The 22,879-nt window shown below is 43.2% G+C and overlaps 1 protein-coding gene across 3 annotated transcripts in view; it reads left to right on the top strand.

Moving 5' to 3' along the window:
* Nucleotides 1-22,879, top strand: part of MFN1 (mitofusin 1) — a 206,586-nt gene that overhangs the window by 88,425 nt on the left and 95,282 nt on the right. For all 3 annotated transcript variants that reach the window (XR_011199355.1, XM_069213075.1, XM_069213073.1), the window contains 2 exons: nucleotides 4,539-4,641; nucleotides 7,023-7,252. Coding sequence is in view for 2 of the 3 variants with exons in the window: in XM_069213075.1 (XP_069069176.1) it covers nucleotides 4,539-4,641; nucleotides 7,023-7,252 (333 nt within the window). In the remaining variant the exon portion in view is untranslated. The remainder of the gene's footprint in view (nucleotides 1-4,538; nucleotides 4,642-7,022; nucleotides 7,253-22,879) is intronic.

A 22,879-nucleotide genomic window follows, 5' to 3' on the forward strand; every position in this document is an offset into this window, starting at 1 on the left:
ACAAATGTATATCAAAGTAACGCTTTGTACCTAGACTAAGGGCCCATTTCACAAAGAGTCTCTGTAGTCATGTTGGAGACTCCACACTTGTGGTGGAATCTCCACACTGCAGTATCTCATTGGGGAGATTCCACCACAGGTCCAGAGACTCAGCCACCACTGTGGAGCGTCCACCATAACTGCAGAGGTTCTTTGTGAATCGGGCCCTCAGTCATCTGTGAATGCCATTTTCCCGAGGCTGATTTCTCACTGTGTTATTGTGGTCACCTTGTTTCCACTCCTGGCCTTTCCACTTACAAATCACAGCCGTTCTATGTCTTAGTCTAAGTAGAGCAACAGAAGTGAGTCAAGACTACGACACCCACAATGTATTAGGCTGCAAACAAAATCTCAGGCTGGAAAACAAGCTTCTGTGATGATATGCAGTATAGTCCTTAACTATAAGCTTCTTGCTTTGAAAAAGTGTGCCTTCTAGAATGTCAGTAGTAATTCAAACCTAAATTGGTGAGAAGATCAATAGATATCTGCATAAAAAAAAAATGTTGTGCATCTATGAGAGAGAGAATTTAATTTTTGTTTAATTTGTGTTGATTTGGCGTACTTTTGAGATGTGCGTTTTACAATGTAAATACCTCTGATGTTCATGACCTGGGAGCTCAGTCATTTAGGGGCAAATTTTGCCAACCTTCGAGACGCCTAGGGAATTCTGCTTCTCAAGACTATTTTTTATGTCACCTAAAGATTTGGAATGCATCACTCGCAGATGTGCGGGGTTAACAAGGGGTTAATATTGTTCTTGTGACATCTTGGGGAGGGGGCCGTGGACGCCTGCAAAATTGTTTCCAGAAGCCTCTGCTCCCTTCAGGCGCTGGCAACTGATTTGCCTCTAGCAAAAGTGGCTCAGACAAAAGCTGTAATCGGTTGTTGCATCATCTCAATGCTGCATCTCTTGTCGACAGCCTGGTGGCCTGGATCCATGTCATAAGGACGCAACAGCAGTTAACAGTAGGCTCACACTGACTACTGGATCACTGAAACTACAAGTCCTGAGATGCACCAGGCAGAACAAGTCCTCGTGCCCAGGGGTCAGCTAACGGTCCTGCGGCTGCAGAGAGGATAAACAGAATGGCACGGCCTAGTTTGTAGCTATTTATAAAGGTGCCTCTCGTGTGAAGAGGTGTGGGAAAGCTTCCTTGTGTTGGAGGTAGAGACACAAATAACAAGCGATCCTCCTCCCTTGCTCTCAGCACCCAGGCAGGCACACTTGGTAAAGAAAATCCAAGCCAAGGAAGGGTGGGAGCCAAGCAGCTGAGTGAGGGTACAGAAAGACCACAAAGACCAAATGTGACGAAGAAAACCCTGATTTATAGCCTTGTTTACAGCTAAGCTCAGATGAAGAATGCTCTGCAAATGAACAGGGAAGCTTCCTTGGACTGAGCAGGAAACAAAGTAATAAAAAACTAAAAGTCCCCTACAGACTAGATAAACAGAACAAAGCGTAATTATACAGTAGTTGATCGCTGCTCCCACACCGAAAGAGGTATGACTGACCACTAGCAAGCAAGGATTTTTAAATGACATTGAAACTAACAAATGAAATAGCTGGAAGCCCGCAGAAGTATACTTAAAAGTATACAAGAGGTTGAGGCTTTTGCTTGACCTAAAAACAAGCATTCCTCCCCCATTCCTTTTTTTCTTGAGTAGTGTTGACAATGCTGGTCTTTGGAATACTGAATACCAGGCTTAAACGGGCTTTAGGTTTTACCAGTCAGATACAATAAGCATGGATAAGACTACCATTGAATCATATTTATTTTGTCTGAAACTGTTTCCCTGTGCACTCCTGTTTTACGAACTAAACAAGACTTTGTTTCAAGATAAATGTCCCCAACAGAAAAAGGATTTTAACTGTATATGCGCCTCTTTCCTTTTGTTTTAGTGAAGCACCTAGTCAATCAGGATCGTTGGTACTCATTGAAGAGAAGTGACGTTTTCCCACAACTGAATGTCTTGCTTTCTCTCAGATTTTTGTTTGCAGGAACCTGTAATTACGTTGACTTTGACTTCCGTTTTGTACCTTTGCTTTCCACAAACTGTGGCGTTATAGATAATGCTATGAATATTCTTGTGTCCTGTACTGGTTAGTTCCTAAAATATTGCTTCTGTTGTTGTTTAAAGAAATATTCCAAACAAGCCATTTTTTGTCCAGTGCAAACAAGGTTTTTTTCAAATTAATATTCAAACATGTTATTGGTTACATGAGCAAGAAAAATAGATGTCAATTAAACAGTATTTTATGCACAGAAAAATGCGTATGCTAAATAGTACACGTTCACCACATTAGTCTATTTTCCTACCAGCAGAACTCTGGCATTTGTACTTTTATCTTTATAACAAAACATAAATATGACGTCGACTGCTTCCTGCTAGGTCAGTGCTTCCAAAGCGTTTTTAGAACCCCAACCCAGTTTTTAGAACATCAGTCTTTTGCAACCCACCTAGCTTTAATGGACATGAGGCGGGCATTTTTTTTTTTTTTTTTAAATATACCCAAAGCATTGTGTTGTAGTACACTCTCATATACATGCGTCAAATTTTCCATTGAACTGACTGACCACTAAATTTTCACAGACATACAGTTTTACTGGTAAAATTATATTGCACACAAATGATGTGTGGAAATCGGGTGTCGGTGAATATTTTTCAACATCAAATAAAGTGTCTTGATTTGTTTTGATCCTTATAAAATCATTATTTTTATCACTTCAAAGTTGCAAAAAAATCTGCTTCATTTTTGCTTTCCAAACTGCTGAACGTGTACAGTTCATTTACTGGTATGTATAATTTGTTCATGTTACAAAAAAATGACATTTTACAGCCTTTCCCACTTCCCGTATTCCAGCAACATTGTTACATAATTCACTTTACTTTTCCTTTTCTGGCTGCAAAGTGAGAGGAGGGTGTAAACACCAATTAACAGGTTAAAGAACATAAGCAGCAATTTATCAGAAGACAGCCTGCCTTTTGGCCTCTATGCTTAAAAAGCAGCAAACATGACAGGGTAAATACAGAATTTAAAAGCATCTTTGTTAGTTGGACTTTCGCAAATCACCAAAAATCGGCTTGCAACCCTTCAGTGGGTTGTTACCCACAGTTTGGCAAACACTGTACTAGATTATTGGTTGTGGAAAGAAGACAGCAGAGCCTGGGAGTTAACAGTTGACAACTCCTCGTTTTTTGAAAAAGAAGCCTAGTTTCTCATCCTTGCTGCCTAAAGCTGACATGCTGGACATCTTCAGACCTTCTCAGTGGTTTGTGCTTTGACCGACCTGCGCCTTTTGGTGCATGATTTCTGCTATCACAATTTCATAATATCCACTATTGACTTCCGCTGTGAGCCCTACAACCAGGTTCCACCCTTTGACTATGTTTTCCAGACGCTCCACCTTCACCTCTAGGAGTTGGATATTGTACCCTGATCATTTTTCTGCAAGCGCACATGTCCCTGGTTTGTTCCTTTTTTTCTGTTCACCTCTTCCAGGAACGATCATGTTGGTTCTGTTTTTTGTAACCTCAAACGTTTTAACTTTGTACCATATAGCATATGTAACATAATGCATTTCTATTTGGTTTTTGTTATTGTTGGCTAGATCATGCATGAAAGAGTTAAATCCTAGTTAAAAAACGTTTTTATTACAGTCTAATTGTGGTCTCTCCACCCACCTTCAGTAATATTACCTGTTGTTATAATTGAGCTGTAACATCCCAAATGCCTCTGCCAGATTTAGAAGACAATACGAAAAAGCAGCTTCCTGAGCAGAGTGTGTGACTGCTATTTAAAGAATTAAAGAGAAGGCTAGCTTTTCAGACATCTTCTGAACAATCTACCATAAAACCCATTTGTATTAGTGTTTCAATTTCACCTTTTCAGTGTAGGATAGCATGAATCTAACTGTATGTGATCTTTTAAGCCACAGAAATATCTTTTATACTTCATTGCATTAAGTGCCTTAACAATATGTGTTTGCAAAATAGTACAGACTACCTATTGATTTATTTTCAAACTACACATTCCTCATTTTTATACATTATCTGAAACCAGATGTATTTCGTTAGAGGGGCAAGAAGCATAAATTTAAATGGGTGTAAGGGGTAGGATGGAGGATGAGGAAGTGACCATGTATCATAAGGAATAAAATACCTCCTTCCGTATATGAAAAGAATAATGCACGCATTGTCTGAGTTTAGTCTTACTGCACAGTAACTCTGCCCCTGGTCTTGTTACTTTTTATGATTACAGGGTCCTTTGTGACTTGCACCAACCTTACAACATGTGGTAGGGGGAGATTCTATCTTACATATAAATTACTGCTAAAAGATTTTTGTAACACATCCCGTTTTTGCACTGCCCAAACTTTGATTTTTAGGAATTTATGTAACCTTTGTAATTTTCAGAGAAACAGAATGCTTCTTGTGTGTCTTCTTAATCTTTTAGTGCTATTTCATCCATAGAATTAAAATAATTTGTTACCCATTAGGAACTTAACCAGCACCTCGAAGAAAGTATGGGAAAGAAATTGGCAAATCGCTGTTCTAATGCAGTCAACGCATCCATGTTGAAAGCACAAGAAGAAATGATTGGTAATATACTTTTCCTAATTTGCAATACGTTGATAATATTTAGTTTTACTTAACACCTTTCCAGTTGGGCAGCATAATATCGTCCGTAGAAAAGAGCATAGTTTCCAGTGCAACTAATGGGAATCGGGGAGCACTGCGAGTAGCGTAAATGTGTATCGATATCCAGATCTATTGGTTAATGTATTCCTTTTTTAGGCAATGGCTGCTGGTGCAGCATGAAAACCAAGAAAAGAGTTTTAGAAAATGAATAATTAACAGTGTTGTTTGAAAGTACCTTGTTGATATGTTTAGCAAATGGAAACTTAGCATTTAGCTTGATTTGGTGACTATCAGCGAACCAGTCACTTCCAGACTGTTTTAATATAATAATTAATGTATTTCACGTTGTTTCACCATTACTTTCATCCAATTCACGCACCTGATTGTACTGACTGGCAGTCAATGATTACCTAGCCATAGCCCAAATATGTGCAATATCTTGGACCTAAACGTCTGTGGATTGATGTTATCACTCTGGTGTAATACTCTAACCATCTCACATTTCAGGTAGGCCAACAGAACCCAACAAAGGAGTACCAAGCACCACAGAACACTTGCAGTCATTCACCCTAATAAAGAAATCCAGGGTTATACAACTTTATCTTTAATTCTGGCCAAGTCTCCAAACTTACTTCAGTAGTGTTTCCCAGCACAGTTTACATTTCAGAATCAAATTTTCACCATGTGACCAGCTCACGCCCTCTAGTGTGTGTCGATTAAGGAAGCTAGTATGCCATCACTTTTTTTTTTTTGTGAAGACAAATCATGCAGATGATGCATTGGACATTGACACTGGGGGGAAGATATATTTAGACTGAGGTTTACGAATTGGGAAATATGTACCTGATAGATTGTGTTCTCCCTCTGCCCCAGCCTCCACACTTTTCTCACCATAATTCTGTGTTCAATACACCACCAGCCCCAGTGCGTTGAACAGAGATTGCACAATTGGGGTACAGCTTTAGATGGTGGCATCAAGCAGTGCTACTGTTGGATTAGTTGATCTGCTGGTGCAAACAGTCCCTGCCATCTCAATTCGTACATACTTTGTTCGACAACAGAGCTATCCCAGGAGACAAAAAAACTACAAAGAAAATTATCTTTCAACCAGCAGAGGTCCACTTGTTGTTTGATCCAAGCAAGAGACCCATGTCAGTGGCTATAGCACATCGGCTCAGGCCTTTCTCACGGACCTGACTCTGTGAAACTATAAACATCATGACTATGCCACAGGTTACCAAAAACAAACATGCTCTCATTTCAGTCCATAGAGCCACCATCAGGAGAGAAAACTCACAGGTTTGAATATGTGTAAAACTAAAGGATACTATATTTGATTCGGGGAGCTGAAGACTGAGCTATTGATCCACCATTTGATGGGAAATATCTCTCTCACCCAGCAACTAATTATGTTTTAGCTCTGTTTAAGGGAGCTAGTTGGTTGTCTGTAATTTTCAGCAGACCTTAGTGAAAGGCCTTCTTCAGATTCCACTCATAGAACCATCCAGAACGATCAACAATGTTCAAGAAGCGGCTCTGCTAAACAATGGCAAACAAGCTATCCCCATAAATACCAAATAATATAGCTTTGTTTTGTTAGAAAGGAGCCCCTTATATCTTGCCCAATCAGCACTAGTGCCCAGCACTACAAATGCCCTCTTATATTTGCTACTGCTGCCATATATTTTAGGATTCATTGATGCTTTCTATAGTGAACCAGGATTCGAAATGACATTGGCCATCACCCACCCCTGCATCAGTCACTCTAAATCTCCAGCTAGTGATGAATGTGATAGAAATTACAAAAACTGCAGGGTACACAAAACATTCACTTACACCAGTCAGTGGTATCATAGCTCACAGAATCATCTAGGTTACAGTGGAATGGATCCCACCACCGCTCCTTATTTGCTGCCTGGAATAGCCAGTGGGATTCGCGGTGTGGCCTTTGCCTGTACACTGCTTTAATACTTACATGACCTTGAGACTTAAAGATTACTTCCTACCAGAGGTGGATACTGACAAAAATGAAAGGACGGTAGTGGTGTGTAATGGAGCAAGGGAGGAGCCATATGGCACGCACTATGAAAACCCCAGTCTTTAATGTTTAAATACAGCTATGTTAAAAGTACTCAAGTCTGGCATCATGACAAAGAAAGTTGAATACTGTTGCAATCCATTACAAATCTTTGAAGGTAAATTGCAGTAAGTTCATTAGCTGCTAAACTGAGCTCTAACATAGTTTGGTATTGTTTATATTTTTATTGATATTTGTTTCTTTTTTCCTTTACATCACACCTCTTGTTTGAAATGACCTAACATGCAAAATATTTTTCTTTCAGACCATGTCAAATGTCTCTTACCACCAGAAGTTCGGAATGACCTCTACTTTCTAATTCCTTGCAAGAAGTTTGACCTTAGCTATGAGCTGAACTGTGACAAGTTGTGTTCAGATTTTCAAGAGGATATTGAGTTTCATTTTTCTCTTGGATGGACTTCAGTTGTCAATCGTTTTTTAGGTCCAAATGATGCTCGCAGAATACTTCTAGGATTTGCAGAGCCCACCTTCCAGGTATGCAGCTGAAATTCTCTGGCTGGCTCCGCAACACTGATCAAAGCTGTGCAAACCTTACAGTAGAAACGGCTTCTGTGATGCCAAGCATGACACATATGTACTTATCCCCTATTTTTCTGGTGTCTCACATGAAAGTGGCTATGCTGCCCACATTTCCTCTAGATGCACTGTTTTTCTCAATGTTCGCCCTGTTCTAATCTTCTTTACTCATCGCGATATAGGGATGCCTAAGCTGCATCCTTCTCCAGTATTTATGTCCATGATCAGCCAGTGGATATGCAAATATCTGACAGGCAGAACTGTTATTTGGATAATGATGTCATACTCTGCCTTTTGTATACAAATCTAATTCAAATTGCCCATCTCACCAGCATCTCCCAGTACGGACCACCCAAAGCATAGCTGAAAAATAACTAAGGCCATTATTCATTAACACTGGGTAAATATTATTGCCTGTAACACTTTTCAGCACTTTAATGCTCTTTGGTACCTGGTTCTTAGTTTATAAACGCAGAAAAATTAACAAGTCAGACCCCTACTTTTCTTAAGCACAGGTGTTGTAATTAACACATGTAGAGGAGAACTGAAGTAGTCAAAACTTATAAAATGCAGATATCACATGCCACCAGTCAATTATCCACCAGATTCTAACACTGCCTCCCTTTTATTTCTGTATCTCTAGCTTACCAATTATAATTTCAAACATGCTACAAATTTCTTCCAGTTCTCATCTGATTTGGCCTAACTTATTCCTCCACACTTTCCTTGTGCACATATTGCGAGTTGATCTAAATTTGAAAAATACTGAAGATAATAAATGCACATTCTTAAGTTTTATACTGTAGTTGCTGGAATAAAGGCACACATGGATGTTTTATGTTTGTGCAATACAAGAGTTATTCTCATTTGGAGACGAGGGTGAAAGATGGTTCTTGTAGTGGGACACGTATCCTATGAATTGAATCTAGCCTTCTGTGGAATTTAAAGCTATTATTACAATGAAAACATGCGTGTAAGAGGCAATATGTTCTATGTACTCTCTTTGTTGGTTTATTAACAGAAATTCCATTTAGCAAAATGTACAGTGCAAAATATTTACAGAAAACAAGTGCATTATACCCTTTTTACAACTGAACTGCAAAATAAAAGTAAAATGTAGCTTACGGACAGCATGCCAATTAAACTATGTACCCTCAGAGTCTGCCAGCCTTCCACAATCCACTGCAAGGTCAAAGAGGCAGTTCCTTTTTCCAGCTCCAAGGGAGGGATTCCCCAACTTTCATTGCCTTTCTAAGGCTGCCTTGTTGTTTTACAACCTGTACTTTTCATGGCAATGTTTAGGTTCATTTTCAAACCAAGAGGGAAAGAGGAGACGTTATTGGAAAACTTGACAATCTCACTGTCATTACAATCCATTATCAAACAATATAAGGTAACCCTAATACAAAAAAAAAAAGTAAATACTATAATTATGTTGCCCTGCTTGAACAACCAAATAAGGTTATACAGGGGTCGTCACCCACAAGCGTTTTGTGGCTTGCCTCATCATTGACCTTCACAACCAGAATGATGGTACGTCTGGGTAGCTCAATCAGATATGTTTTGAGCTCTTGATATTGTAGGGATGGCAGGAACAAAATTATCCAGGGTGTAACCATACAACGATTTTAATGATGGTCACCCTACTAAGTTTAAAAACACTTAGAACTATAGTACTACTGGACACTACAGAGTAATAAAGCCCTCTGAGTCACTGTTCTGGTCTACGTGGTACAACCATCATTGTGTTGCCCATATGGGTCAGGCAGTCTTCATCAATACCAAAATATCCCTAAACAATATATGAGGAATCCACTAGTGATCCCCAGGTTGTAATCAACAATCAAAGACATGCATGCACTCATGTAGACTTCCATACATGGGAGGACACATTGGTCCTCTAGTAGGGGTAGAAATCAGCCCCTTATTGTGTGGTGGAACTGGCTGTGTAGTCACACTTGCGTCAAGAGTTCCGATCTGGTTCTTAACCTAGAGTGCCGTCCACTGTAGGCCATACGCGTTGGGGTGCTAGAGCGGAGTTGAGTGTAGGGCCTGGCTGAAGCCCACAGGGTTCGGTGCTGGGCTTAGGCAGAGCTCAGGCCCTGTGGACAAAGCCCTGCTGTACACAGCCAAAGGCTGTGTGCAGGGGGTGGGGTGTGTTGGTTGCCTGTTGAGCACAGGGCCTGGTCACATCTGTGGCCAACATGGTACCAGGGCTCAATACCATGATACCCAGTAAGAAACTATTGAAGGAAAATGAGAAGGGTCTGCTCATAGACTAGACGCTGCGGCCAACCGTCATTGCACCGGCCATAGTCAATGCTCAGTGGGGTTTGGCCACCTGTAAGGTGTTGGGGACTGGGACAAATGGTTGCTCTGCAAAGCTGAAGGCCATTCTTAACAGGGTGTGGCACCGGGGGGGTTGATCTCTGGCAAGGCCCTAAGGGTAACCACCCTCTGGCACTTATCCCCACAATGCACTCAGCCTTCACCCATCGCAGCAGTGGGTTGGTTCTGCAGCCAGATCTTCCTGTACAGCCGATGCACATGTGCAACGGTTTGGCCACAGGTTTCCCTTGAAGGTTGGTTATAATCTCACTTTAAATATGAATTTTCTTAAAAACAAGGAAATTCACTGAAAAAACAAAGTTTAAATTGATGTTATAATTAGGTGAAGTTCAACAGGTATAGTTGAGTGAACAAACTAGAATTTGCATCCCCGTCATGCACTGCTTATGACCCCACATATTATGTAAATTGTGAAATGTTAAATGACATAACTGATGATACCATCCATGATATTGCTATTCACATTAATCAATATCCATTAATCCATAAACCCTTATATAATTTTTTTTATTTAAAAAAAAGTTTTTAGTAAATGGCCTGTAGTCCTATACAGCGTAACTTTATGTATGCGTGTGAACTTATAACATGTAAATAGTGTCTGAACATATAAAATGTTACCAAGTGTGGTTGTGCATGTTGAAAGTTATTTGTGTGCCAACAAACTAGTAAAATTGGTAATGCAATTTGTACTCAATGTTAAATAAGTAAAAGGATTAGTACACCAGAGTAGTTTGTGGCTTAAAGCCAAAGCATAGTTCAACAAATCTATGAGAAAATCTAATGCTTCTGTTGACAGTAGATTGTCAACCAGGGCATCTCTGAGCACCTGACTATGTTCAATAGTTGTATTACATTGCTATAGACAAATTCAGTGTAACAGGGACATTTATAGGATGGTGACCTTTATTTCTAAAACTTCACTGAAGATTTTGAGGCATTGTAGCTTGTTGAATAATGTATTATGTAAAAGTGACCCACTTGGAGGTGCTTTATCTCACCCTAATGTAGTAAGCATGGCTCTAAGGTTGTATGCCATTTTGCTAATCTCAGGAATGTATGCAGCGTATTTTACCAAACCACAAAGCGTTTTCCCTAGGGCCTGGCAGAGGGTGTCTTATCAGTGGCAAATGCATATCTGTTTTGACATAAAATTAGGGATCATGTGAAGCCATAAGACAGTGATCCTGTTAAGATGAACTGCTGCATTGCTTCTCCCCGATCAAGGACCCCTCGCGTGCCGCCATTGCTGCTTTACTTGCAACGCATGACTGCCTGCCCACACAGATACTCTCACCACTCCCACCCAGGAGACAACTAATCCCCTTGAACTGCTTCAGTGCATTCTGCTCAACACCTGGTCCCTCCGCAAACACGCTACAGAAATCTGGGACACCATCACCACCCTCACCCGACGTGATGTTCATTATTAAGACCTGGCTCAACCCCCGACATCGCCATTGCAATGCCTGGCGGCTAAACAAGATGATACACCGAGACTGCACCAACAAACAAAGAGGAGGCACCGCCATCAACCCTCTGATGCACTACTACTGAAGACAACACTACATCAGTCATGGAACACCTCAACTTCCAACTCCAAACCGATGCCAAGACAATTCTCGGAGTACAGCCATGTCACGACCTCACCTGGACCGACCACGCCATCTTCCACTTCACCATCACAGGTTCCCCAAGCACTGCCACCAAGCCCCTCCCACTGCAGCTAGAGCAAAGTGACTCAGACCCAACAGTGGGAGACCGTCAACATCATTCAGACGGATGCCACATCAGCCCTGGAACCGGCCGTCCATAGTTTCTCTGACAGGATCACCAAATGCACAGACAGTCGCCCCAATGAAGCCATCCGAAACCAGCAGATCCTCTAGATAAGCCAGCTTGTACACTCCTGAACTCAGAACCGTCAAGCGTAACTTCGAGCGACTAGAAAAACAAAGGCGCACCACCAAAACCCCCACCGACCAAACTGCCTTCAAATCAGCCCTCAACAAGAACCACCAACTTATCAAGGACATAAAGAGAGACCCTGTCACAGACTGCATCGAAACAAGTGTCAGCCACACCGAGGAACTCTTCAGCATTGTGACAGAGTTCTCCTGCCAGTCAGCCACTAAGAACATGGTCTGCCCCTCCCAGGAACTCTGCTATAACCTGTTGGACTACTTCCACGACAAGATAACCACCTTCTACAACAACTTCGTTCCCCAGATCACTGACTTTGACTTCACCAACCTCCTCCCACCTACGGACACCAGCTACTCAATCACCACATGGAATCCTCTCACCATGCAGATCACCACAGTCATCATGTCCTCCATCCACTCAGTCGCACCAACGGACCGCTGCCCCACCATTTCTTCAACCTCTGGACCCAAGAAGTCTGTGCAGAACTCACCAACATCCTCAACGCCTCCATCACCACAGCAGCCTTCCCTGACAGATGGAATCACCCCAAGGTCAGACACCACCCACCTCCTTCCAAAGAAAACCTCTGCTGACCCCAGCAAACTCAAAAATGACCACTCCATCTCGTTGTTTCCATTCCCCACCAAAGTCCTTGAGAAGGCCATCATCCACCAGCTCATTGAATGCCTAAAAAAATAAACAACCTGCTTTAGTCCTCCAAATCCTGCTTCCACGCCAACCAAAGCACCGAGACTGATCCTGATAGCTGCCACCAACGACATCAGATCCTTCCTCGACAGGGTTGAAACAGCAGTCCTCATCCTCTTTGACCTCTCAGCTGCTATTGACAGTGTATCCCACCACACCCTCATCAACAGACTTAGCCACATCCGCATCCAGGGGGATGCCATCAAATGGATTGCATCTTTCTTCACAGGGAGAACTCCGAGAATCCACCTACCACCCTTCACCTCGGAACCCAAGAGCATCATTAGGGGCGTACCACAAGGATCGTCCCTAAGCCCCACCCTGTTCAGTACCTAAATGGCACCTCTCGCCGACATCGTCGGAACCCACGGACTCAACATCATATCTTATGGTGATGAAATTCAACTCATCCTCTCACTCACTGAAGACCCCTGCGCCACTAGAACAAACTTATGCAATGGCCATTGTCGCCGACTGGATGAGAACCAACTGCTTAAAGTTCAACACGGACAAGACGGAAATGCTGATCTTTGGGAAGAACACCTCTCTGTAGGACAGCACCTGGTGGCGCCCGAGCTCAGACCCACACCAACAGACCACGCCTGCAATCTCAGCATCATCCTTGACATAAAACTCACCATGAAGCACCAAATAAACAGTCGCCTCCTCCTGCTTCCACACCATCCTTATGCTCTGAAAAATCTTCAGATTGATTTCCGTCAACACTGGAAAAACCTTCGTCTAGGCCCTTGTCACCAGCTGGCTTTACTACGGAAACGCACTCGACACCGGCATTACCGCCCAACTCCTAAAGAGACTCCAGACCATACAGAACGCAGCAGCCAGACTCATCCTCAACCTCCCCAAGTTCCCTGCATTCCTTCCACCACCTCAGGAATCACCATTGGCTCCCCGTCCAGAAGCAATGCTAGTTCAAGATACTGACACACTCCTACAAAGCCCTACACAATTCAAGACCAGCATACATCAACCACGCCCTGAACTCCCACCAACCCACCAGACAATGATACACTGAGACTGCACCAAAAAAACATGGCGGGGGCATCGCCATAGTCTTCAAGGAAATTATCCAGTGCACCATCACTGAAAACAATGCCCCTCATGGATCATCTCAACTTCCGATGCCAACACCACAATGCGAGGCACCCTCGCATACAGCCCACCAGGACCACGGCCAGCCTTCTGCAACACCATTGCCAACCTCTTTGCCCCCTTGGCTATCAACTCCCTCCACTACATCCTACTCAGTGATCTCAGTTTCCACTTTAACAACACCAACTCCACTTCCCTCATAGAGAACCTCAGAAACATCGTCCTCACCCAACTGATCAGCAAAGCCACGCACAAAGCCGGACACACACTGGACGCCATCTTCACTTCTAGCAACAGAATCAGTTTCACCCATGTGACTGAACTCACCTGGACCGACCACGTCATCGTCCACTTTCCATCTCCTTTTCCCAGCACACCACCTCCAAGCACCTCAGCACCCACCCACCACCAAAGCTGAGGCAAGGTAACAGAGACATTATGGGTACAGGCCAGAGGCACTGCACAACCCGAGCCCACGGCAGACCTCCACCAGGTCACCCAAAACGTCACCATCTGGATCACCAAATTGGCTGACGGCACCTGCTGAAACCAGCTAAAAACAAACAACAACTCCAAGTCATAACGCAACTGCCACTGCTGAGAAACAATGGCCCATGACCAAGGACCTCTCTGACAGAGGGCTACAAGGCAACCCTCAACAACTACTACCACCACCATATCAATGTAGCAAAAAGAGCAGAAACCACATGAAAGAACTCTTCAGAATCATCAAGGAATTCTGTAACCCAGTAGCCACAGAGACCACCATCCTCCAATTCCAGGAACTCTGCGACACCCTCTCAGACTACTTCCACAGCAGGATCAGCACCAATACAACAATATCGACCCCCAACCCTCCACCTCCATCCGGGACAACATCTCTCAACCAGAGAACACCAGCAACATGATAACCTTCTGGTACCCAGTTACAACACACATCACCACAGCCATCATGTCATCCATCCACTCCAGGGCACCCGCCGACCCCTGTCCCCACGACTTTTCAACCTTGGAGCCAACATTATTAGCAGGGAACTAACCTGCATCCTCAACACCTTCATTTCCTTGGCAACCTTCCCGAATGAATGGAAGCACAAGAGGTAATGAAACCCTCCGCCAACCACAGCGACCTCAAAAACCACAGACCAATCTCTCTGCTCCCCTTCCTGGCCAAAGTGCTTGAGGAAGCCATCAACCAACCACTCACCGACTAACCTGACCAAAACCACCTTCTCGACACCTCACAATCAGGATGGATTCTGGGCCAACCACAGCATGGAGACTGCCCTAATGGCCGCCACGGATGACATCTGGACCCTCCTTGACCGAGAAGAGTCGGCAGCTCTGATTCTTCTGGACCTCTCCGCCTCATTGGATACAGTCTCCCACCACACTCTCCTCAACAGACTCCACAACATAGGCATGCCACAAAACACTCTTAAGGGTGTCGCCTAGTTCCTCACAGGCTGCACGAAGAGCATCCCCCTTCCTCCCATCACTTCTACACCCAAGAATGTCACCTGCGGCATGTCCCAAGGATCTTCCCCCAGCCCAACCCTGTTCAACATCCACATGACTCCCCTCTTGTACATCGTCAGATCCTACGGATTCAGTATATTCTCCTACGTGACAACACTCAACTAATTCTCTCACTCACTGAAGACCACCACAACGCTAAAGCTAATTTCCGCAACACCATGACCAACGTAGCAACATGGATGAAAAACAGATGCCTCAAACTAAACACCGACAAGACAAGTCCTCATTTTTGGGAGGAACACCTCCATATTGGACCACAGCTGGTGGCCAGCAGAACTTAGACCAGTGCCCTCTCCATCAGACCATCCTCGACTGCCAACTATTCATGAATTGACAAGTAAACTCAGTCGTATCCTTCTGCTCCTACATCTGCTGTATCTTCAAATGGATCCCGATAGACACCAGAAAGCCAGTGACGCGCGCCCTGGTCACCAGCTGACTCGACTTTGGCAACTCTCTCTACGCTGGAGTGTCTTCCCAGCTACTCAAAAGACTCCACACTCTACAGAACATGGCAGCCAGACTCATCTGCAACCTCCCCAAGTGCTCAAGCATCACCCCACACCTCAGGAAACTTCAGTTGTCTCCCCATCCAGAAGAGATGCACATTCAAGATCCTCACACTCGCCTACAAGGCTTTTCACAACCCTGATCATTGTGAAAAAAATAAAAAGGTGAGGTTATAGTTGGGTGTTGAAATAAGGTAACATTTTAATTAGGTGTTGAAATAAGTAATGCCTAAAAAACTGAAATTCACTTGTAATAGTTTACAGAGCTAACTATAACTTGCCACCTTGCGCCCTCCCCATACACCCATGCCCTGCTTATGACCTTATAGATAATACCAATCCTGATTTGTTAAGACAAGCAAGAAGGTATGATCCCCTCAAATTACACTATACCTGCAGCTAAGAACTGGTTTGGCAGCATACAATATGTATTGGCCTCTCTAAAGACAGCTTGTATTTGAGGATCGCGTCTTTTATATATTTTTAATTTGTACTTGCACACTTAACAATATACTGTAGGAAAATGCCACTGTTGGCATGCCCCCCCCACACGTTTTGCCTAGTGTTGATGCCAGCTTTGATTGAAAGTGTGCTGGGACCCTGCTAACCAGGCCCCAGCACCAGTGTTCTTTCCCTAAAACTGTACCTTTGTATCCACAATTGGCACAGCCCTGGCACACTGTAAAGTCCCTTGTAAAAGGTACCCCTGGTACCAAGGGCCCTGTGGCCAGGGAAGGTCCCTAAGGGCTGCAGCATGTATTATGCCACCCTAAGAGACCCCACACTCAGTACATGCACACTGCCTTTGCAGCTTGTGTGTGCTAGTGGGGAGAAAAGACAAAGTTGACATGGCACTCACCTCAGAGTGCCGTGCCTGTCAACCACTGCCTGTGGCATAGGTAAGTCACCCCTCTAGCAGGCCTTACAGCCCTAAGGCAGGGTGCACTATACCACAGGTGAGGGCATAGCTGCATGAGCACTATGCCCCTACAGTGTATAAGTCAATTCTTAGAAATTGTAAGTGCAGGGTAGCCATACTGAGTATATGGTCTGGGAGTTTGTCATTACGAACTCCACAGCACCATAATGTCTACACTGAATACTGGGAAGTTTGGTATTAAACTTCTCAGTACAATGAACCCACACTGATGCCAGTGTGGGATTTATTGAAAAATGCACACAGAGGGCATCTTAGAGATGCCCCCTGTATGTTAGCCCAACTGCTAGTGTAAGGTTGACCGGTCCGTGCCAGCCTGACACTTCCAGACGAGTTTCTGACCACATGGGGTGAGTGTCTTTGTGCACTCTGATCAGAAACAAAGCCTGTCCTGGGTCGAAGTGCTTCACACCTCCCCCTGCAGGAACTGTAACACCTGACGGTGAGCCGCAAAGGCTCAGGCCTGGTGTTACAGTGTCCCAGGGCACTCCAGCCAGTGGAGATGCCCGCCCACTGGACGCGCCCCCACTTTTGGAGGCAAGTCCAGAGGATAATGAGAAAAACAAGGAGGAGTCACCCCCCCAGCCAGGGCCACCCTTAAGGTGTCCAGAGCTGAAGTGACCCCCTCCTACAGAAATCCTCCATCTTGCTTTGGAGGATTAGGACCAATAGGGATAGGGATGTGCCCCCCTCCACAGAGGGAGTGGGCGCAAGGAGGCTACTTCCTCTGACCCTAAACACACCCCTAAATTTAGTATTTAGGGGTGACCCTGAACCCAGCTCTTCAGATTTCCTGACTACCTCAAGAAAGGAGGACTGCTGAGCTGAAAACCCTGCAGAGAAGAGAAGGAGACAACAACCGACTCAGCCCCAGTCCTACGGGCCCATTGCCTGCTTCAAAAAGCTGCAAAAGAAGAAGCAACGCATTCTGCAGGACCAGCAACCCTGAAAAGCCTCCAGGGGACTGCCTGCATCACCGAGGACCAAGAAGCTCCCTTGGACAGCGGACCTGCCAACATGAAGACTAAGAAACCACCTCACTCCAGAAGGGTGAGTATCAACTGCTCTGCACCTGACCCCTCTGGCCCGTGTCCAGAAAAACCAACTAGCCAGAGAGGATCCCCAGGCGGTTCCGACTACGTTTCCACCCTGGGCTGACCTCTCCAAACACCCACGACGATGCCTGCAGATGGAATCTTGAGGAACCCCCTCACCGCGACTGCCCGGGACGAAGATATACATCGCCTGGAGAAGCACTGCACCCGCAGCCCCCAGGCCCGAGAGAAACCGACCACTGGTGCAGCAATGACCAGCAGGCAGCCCTCACCCTTGCCCAGTCGGTGGCTTGCCCGAGAAGCCTCCCCCGTGCCCTGCCTGCAGCACCTGAGTGACCCCCGGTCCCCTCCATAGAGTTCTATGGAGAACCCGACACCCTCTTTGGCACTGCGCCTGGCTGCCCCTGTGCTGCTGAGGGTGTGGTTTATGTGCCTACTTGGGGCCCCTCCAGTGCTCCTTCAAACCCCCTGGAATGCCCTCCGACAACGGGGTACTTACCTGCAAGCAGGCCGGAACCAGAGCACCCCCTGTCTCCATAGGGGAACATGTTATTTTGGCTCCTGTTTGACCTCTGCACCTAACCAGCCCTGTGTTGCAGTTGCTGGGTGTTTGGGGTTATCTTGAACCCCCCAACGGTGGGCTACCTATTCCGTGGAGACTGAACCTGTAAGTTTGTTACTTACCTCAACAACTGTACTTTACTTTCCTCCCCCAGGAACTGTTGAAAATTGCAGTGTCCATTTTTAAAATAGTTTTTTGCCATTTTAAAGAAAACTGTGTACATTGTTGATTCAAAGTTCTAAAGATTACTATGCAAAGTACCTTTCACTTAATGAACTTACCTGCTGAATGAAACTTGTGGTTCTAGAAATAAATTAACAAATAATATTTTTCTGTATAAAAACCTATTGGTCTGGAGTTAAGTCATTGAGTACGTGTTTTCACTTATTGCTTGTGTGTGTACAACAAATTCTTAACACTACCCTCTGATAAGCCTAACTGCTCGACCACACTACCACAAATAGAAAATTAGTCAATCCTCTTGGGGAAACCCTGGACTCTGTGCACACTGTGCCTCATTTTGATATAGTATATACAGAGCCAGCTTCCTACATATATCAACGGTGGCATGGCATTGTATTCACAAGAGCACAGACGGCCAGATAAACATTTTTCTCATAATATTCGTACAGGTCCTATTCTGAGCATTAATATATGTGTGGGTCATATGCACAGATAGAAGTGGAATGTCTAAAGTTACCAAATGATAGCTTTTTTGTTGGGGCATCCTCACGTTAGATATACTTCTTTCTCCATTATAGCACATCTGTATATCCCTTAGAGCCATTCTTGCACTGATGGGGTCACAGGGGATGCCCAGTATTTTGCAGTGCCACATTTACCTAGTTGAAAGTCCTGTCCAACCAGCGTCCTAGTACTTCTTGAGAAGCCGTACTCTTCTGAGGCACATCTTTGACACCTTAGGCATTGCATAAGATTATGGACCTACCTTTTTTAGGTTCCACTGTTTTTGGAACTCATGCTTTTGAAGAACTCCAACACATGAGAGCAGAAACTAACCTTTTTGGTTTGAAAATATGAAAGAATTTTCCTAAAATACAGTTTAACGGGTATTTAATGGTCCAACAGTTTTCCCATATTATTCTTGGGAAAGACTGCCTCAGGAACAATAACCACAAAATCATTTTTCCTAAGCAGAAATCTCTGAAAGACTGGGGCTTTCAACAACCTGCTGTGGCTACTGGTAAGGCCTCCTCCACATATAAAATTACTCTCTGTCTTACATCACCACCCAGTCTTCTGGTGGGGGATCATTTCTATAATTTTTTTTACTAATGACAGAACATAAAAAGACCTTTGGGTGCTCAATATTGTGAGATTTGGTTATAAACTCAGCTTTTGTTTTTCTCCACCTTTCCATTCCACAAAAGTGTTGAAAGTGCAACACTGAAAGTTACTGACTCAGGAGATAAATATTCTTCTATTAAATGTTTTATTCAGAAAGTCCCCAAGTTGCAAAAGAACGATTGAATTTACTCTTTTGTTATTTTTAGGTTCAGAAGAAAAGCCAGAATCTAAGTTTGATATCATCCTGGATCGAAAATATTCGAACCAGTCAGTCAACAATGAGAAATTCTTCATGCTTGCGCTTTAACAAGTTTCCCCACTTTCTTCAAGGAGATTTAGTAGCATCAGTAGATGTTCAAGATACATATTTTCGTATCTCCATCTGCAGTGCTAAGTGGAAATATCTTTGCTTTCGAGTGGGACTTCTCTGAGCGAATTTTCATATGTATGGCAAGAGTAGCATCAGTGCAGTGGAAGAGGGGAATATTTCACAACTGGCTAGTAAAAGCTAACTCTGATAGACTGGCACAGTATATTCAAATACGCTTTTCTTCTGATTCCCTTGCTACCAAGAGTCATCAAAATGACAATGTGCAAAATAATGAAAGCACTGAACTGGCTGAAGCAGTGATGGTTTAACTCTTCCTCACAAGAGACTTTTGCTTAGATTAGATCTGGTATCCAGGGTGTTGAGCAGGATTTTACATCCCAATATGCACTTGGCTGACTGTCTTTCCAGAACCTACAACAAGGCCACCTCAATCTTCCAGATGACTACATGAATGTATTGAATAAAGCAACAAATCAATATAAGTTTACTCATATGTCTTTAAGTTGGTGAGGTACTGCGCATAGTGCCTAAGAAAGCAAGTGGAACTGAGAACTTGTGAAGAAGGGACTGTATTACCTTATCTTCTTTTCAAACTCTGGCCTTCAGTTTTCTTCTTTTAAAGTGTATTTGCTGGCCATTACTGTTGGGGGGAAAAGCCTTGTGTGACATCCCTTTTCATCACCCTGTAAATAAAGGATTTTCTTGAGGGCCTGATACAAGTATTCCCCCATCAGAAGACCTTCCCCCTTCAACTTATTTCCTAAAATAATGGAGCTTCCTTTTGAACCCATGCACAAGGCATACCTGTAACACATCTAATGGAAAGTGGCTTTTCTTGTAGCTATAACATTGATCAGACAGGTGAATGAGATCTCAGTTGGAGGAACCAAATCTGTTTTTACACCATAACAAAGTTTCCTTAAAAGCCCACTCTTCTTACTTCGCAAAGCGGTTTCGCATTTTCATATAAATGAGGCAATCTCTTGCCTAGCATTCTTTCATTAACATACATGTACAGCGAATAAATCACTTCAAATGCTTCATGTTGAAAGAGCTCTAAAGTGTTAGTCTGGATAAGCCCAAGTCCTTTAGACCAAGGGCCTCTAACCTTTTCTGTAGTGAGAGCTACTTCTGATCAGTGAAAATCATTGTGAACTGTTGAAGGCTAAACAACTTGTATTTATTACCAGATGCCCTTAAGCTCAGTTTCATTGACTTTAAGCCTGATGTCCCCAGAGACAGATACTATGGCTTGAGTAAAATATTTAGAGTAGGGGCACTATGGCAGGGCTGCCATGTGTGTCACTGAGAACATGGTCTTTGGGGATGTTTGAATATGTGTGCGTATGAATGGGATATATCTGCATGGGTGACTGAGAGCCTCTGCTGTATGTACTTGTGGCACAGGACATACTTTCACCATATGTGGCACCATCAACATGTATAACACAGACCTAAATTTAAAGTGCAGGAAAATGTTCTGCAGAAATGTTCAAAATATGGAACATTTTTCTACATTTTAGATTTCTTACATGTAGAAAAAAATGCATTTTTCAGTTCTATACGTGGCACAGTGTCTGCTGGCCTCTATTCGCAAGAGGCCTGCTGTTTGTAAATGTGACACTTTGAAATGCAAGAAAATTAAAATCAAGAATTAACTTGATCATTACGGTAACTCTTCTTTTGAATTTTCTCCCATTTAACAGCATTCATAAACATAATTGTGCTCTCACACTCTAATATCGAGTTGACATGGACTTATATTTAAGAGTTACATACCTCAGTGCTTCAGTTCTTCACCTCTGTGCCCCAGCCAGAGCCAAGGACGTACATCTGACTGAGCAGTGCTCACTATCAGGCCCTGCTTTCTGCAACCTGATTATAATCTAAAATAAACACAGCCATCCCTTGACTTTAAAAGGAAAATGTGACCCTGTGCTTAGATAAAAATAAACTCAAGGCTGCCAGCTAATTTGAAGGTGTGTGGGAGCTACTGAGAGCTCACAACTGACTATTGGAGACAACTGCATTTGACAATCCAAACAGTAATTCATTTATTATAAAGCCATTTGTGCAGATTATTGTATATGTATTTGCTATCAACAGACAAAGTGACCCTTTCAAGGTTAGTCTAATGCTCAGCCTACTTGTGACAGGGTAGACTGTACTGCTCTCTTGTGGGATATGCCTTTTCACATATTTTTTTAAGTGGAAACCTGCAGATTGGTACATATTTTTGTTAGATTGCATAGAATGTAACTCCAGAACAAATGCTCTGGTGGGTCATGCCTCATAGCACACCTTAATTTGCTCGGCAGTGGTTTAATCTTCTTTGCGATCATCTTTGGAACCCTTCTCCTCTGGGGTTCAGTATAATGTAGCTTGCTTTTTTATTGCTTATGGTTTTCAATGAGAATCCTGCTACAGTGAATAAAAAGTTACTTACCTGTAGTCCTAGTTTTCTGTCATGGGTATTATCTGGGAATACAAAAGGAACACAGCTGCCTCTCCTTTTTGAAGGGCGTTCAAAAAAAGACAGAATAGAATATGTCAAAAAAAGTTGCCTCTTAGGCATGTTTTCATTGTAACAATAATGTTTAAAATGGTATTCTAGGGATCTCGCACATGCACGTAGACAGCCTACTGTTTATGGAGTCTGAAAAAGTAACCATTACAGAGAACTAGCATTACAGGTAACTAATTTCACTTGTTAATAAACAGAGTTTAATGTATGTAATGTATTACTTTAATTGAAAGAGTTAGAGTAAACAGGGAAAACAATGCAACAAATTGAAATATGAAGTGTATGATCACACATTTCAAGAGAATACCTAGAATATACCAGGAGTGTCATCATTATACAGACGCATGCATGGTTTTATATTCATTACTCTAATCGAGGTATTGGATATCTCTTCGGCTTGACATTTATCTTCCCCCACTTTACATTTTAGAGGACAACATTTTCATGTCTCTTTAGCAAAAAAAAAAGTGAATTAAAACAAACTGGTTAAAAAAGCCTAAATAATACAAGGTAAAGATTTCCAATGTGCTCTTTTCTCTTCACTCCCCTACAACACCCTTCACTTAGGCTGTTTGTTTACTCTTTGTTTATTTTATTTTTTTTGCTACTTGTTTCCTGCCTTTTTGTGTATTTCTTTTCTACCTCTCCTAGTATTTAATCTTCGAACTGGTTTATTTCCTTTTATCCTATGATGTTTTCCCTTCCTCTTCAGACGTGTCCCTTGCTC

This window comes from Pleurodeles waltl, chromosome 11, assembly GCF_031143425.1.
Source record: "Pleurodeles waltl isolate 20211129_DDA chromosome 11, aPleWal1.hap1.20221129, whole genome shotgun sequence".
NCBI lineage: Eukaryota > Metazoa > Chordata > Amphibia > Caudata > Salamandridae > Pleurodeles > Pleurodeles waltl.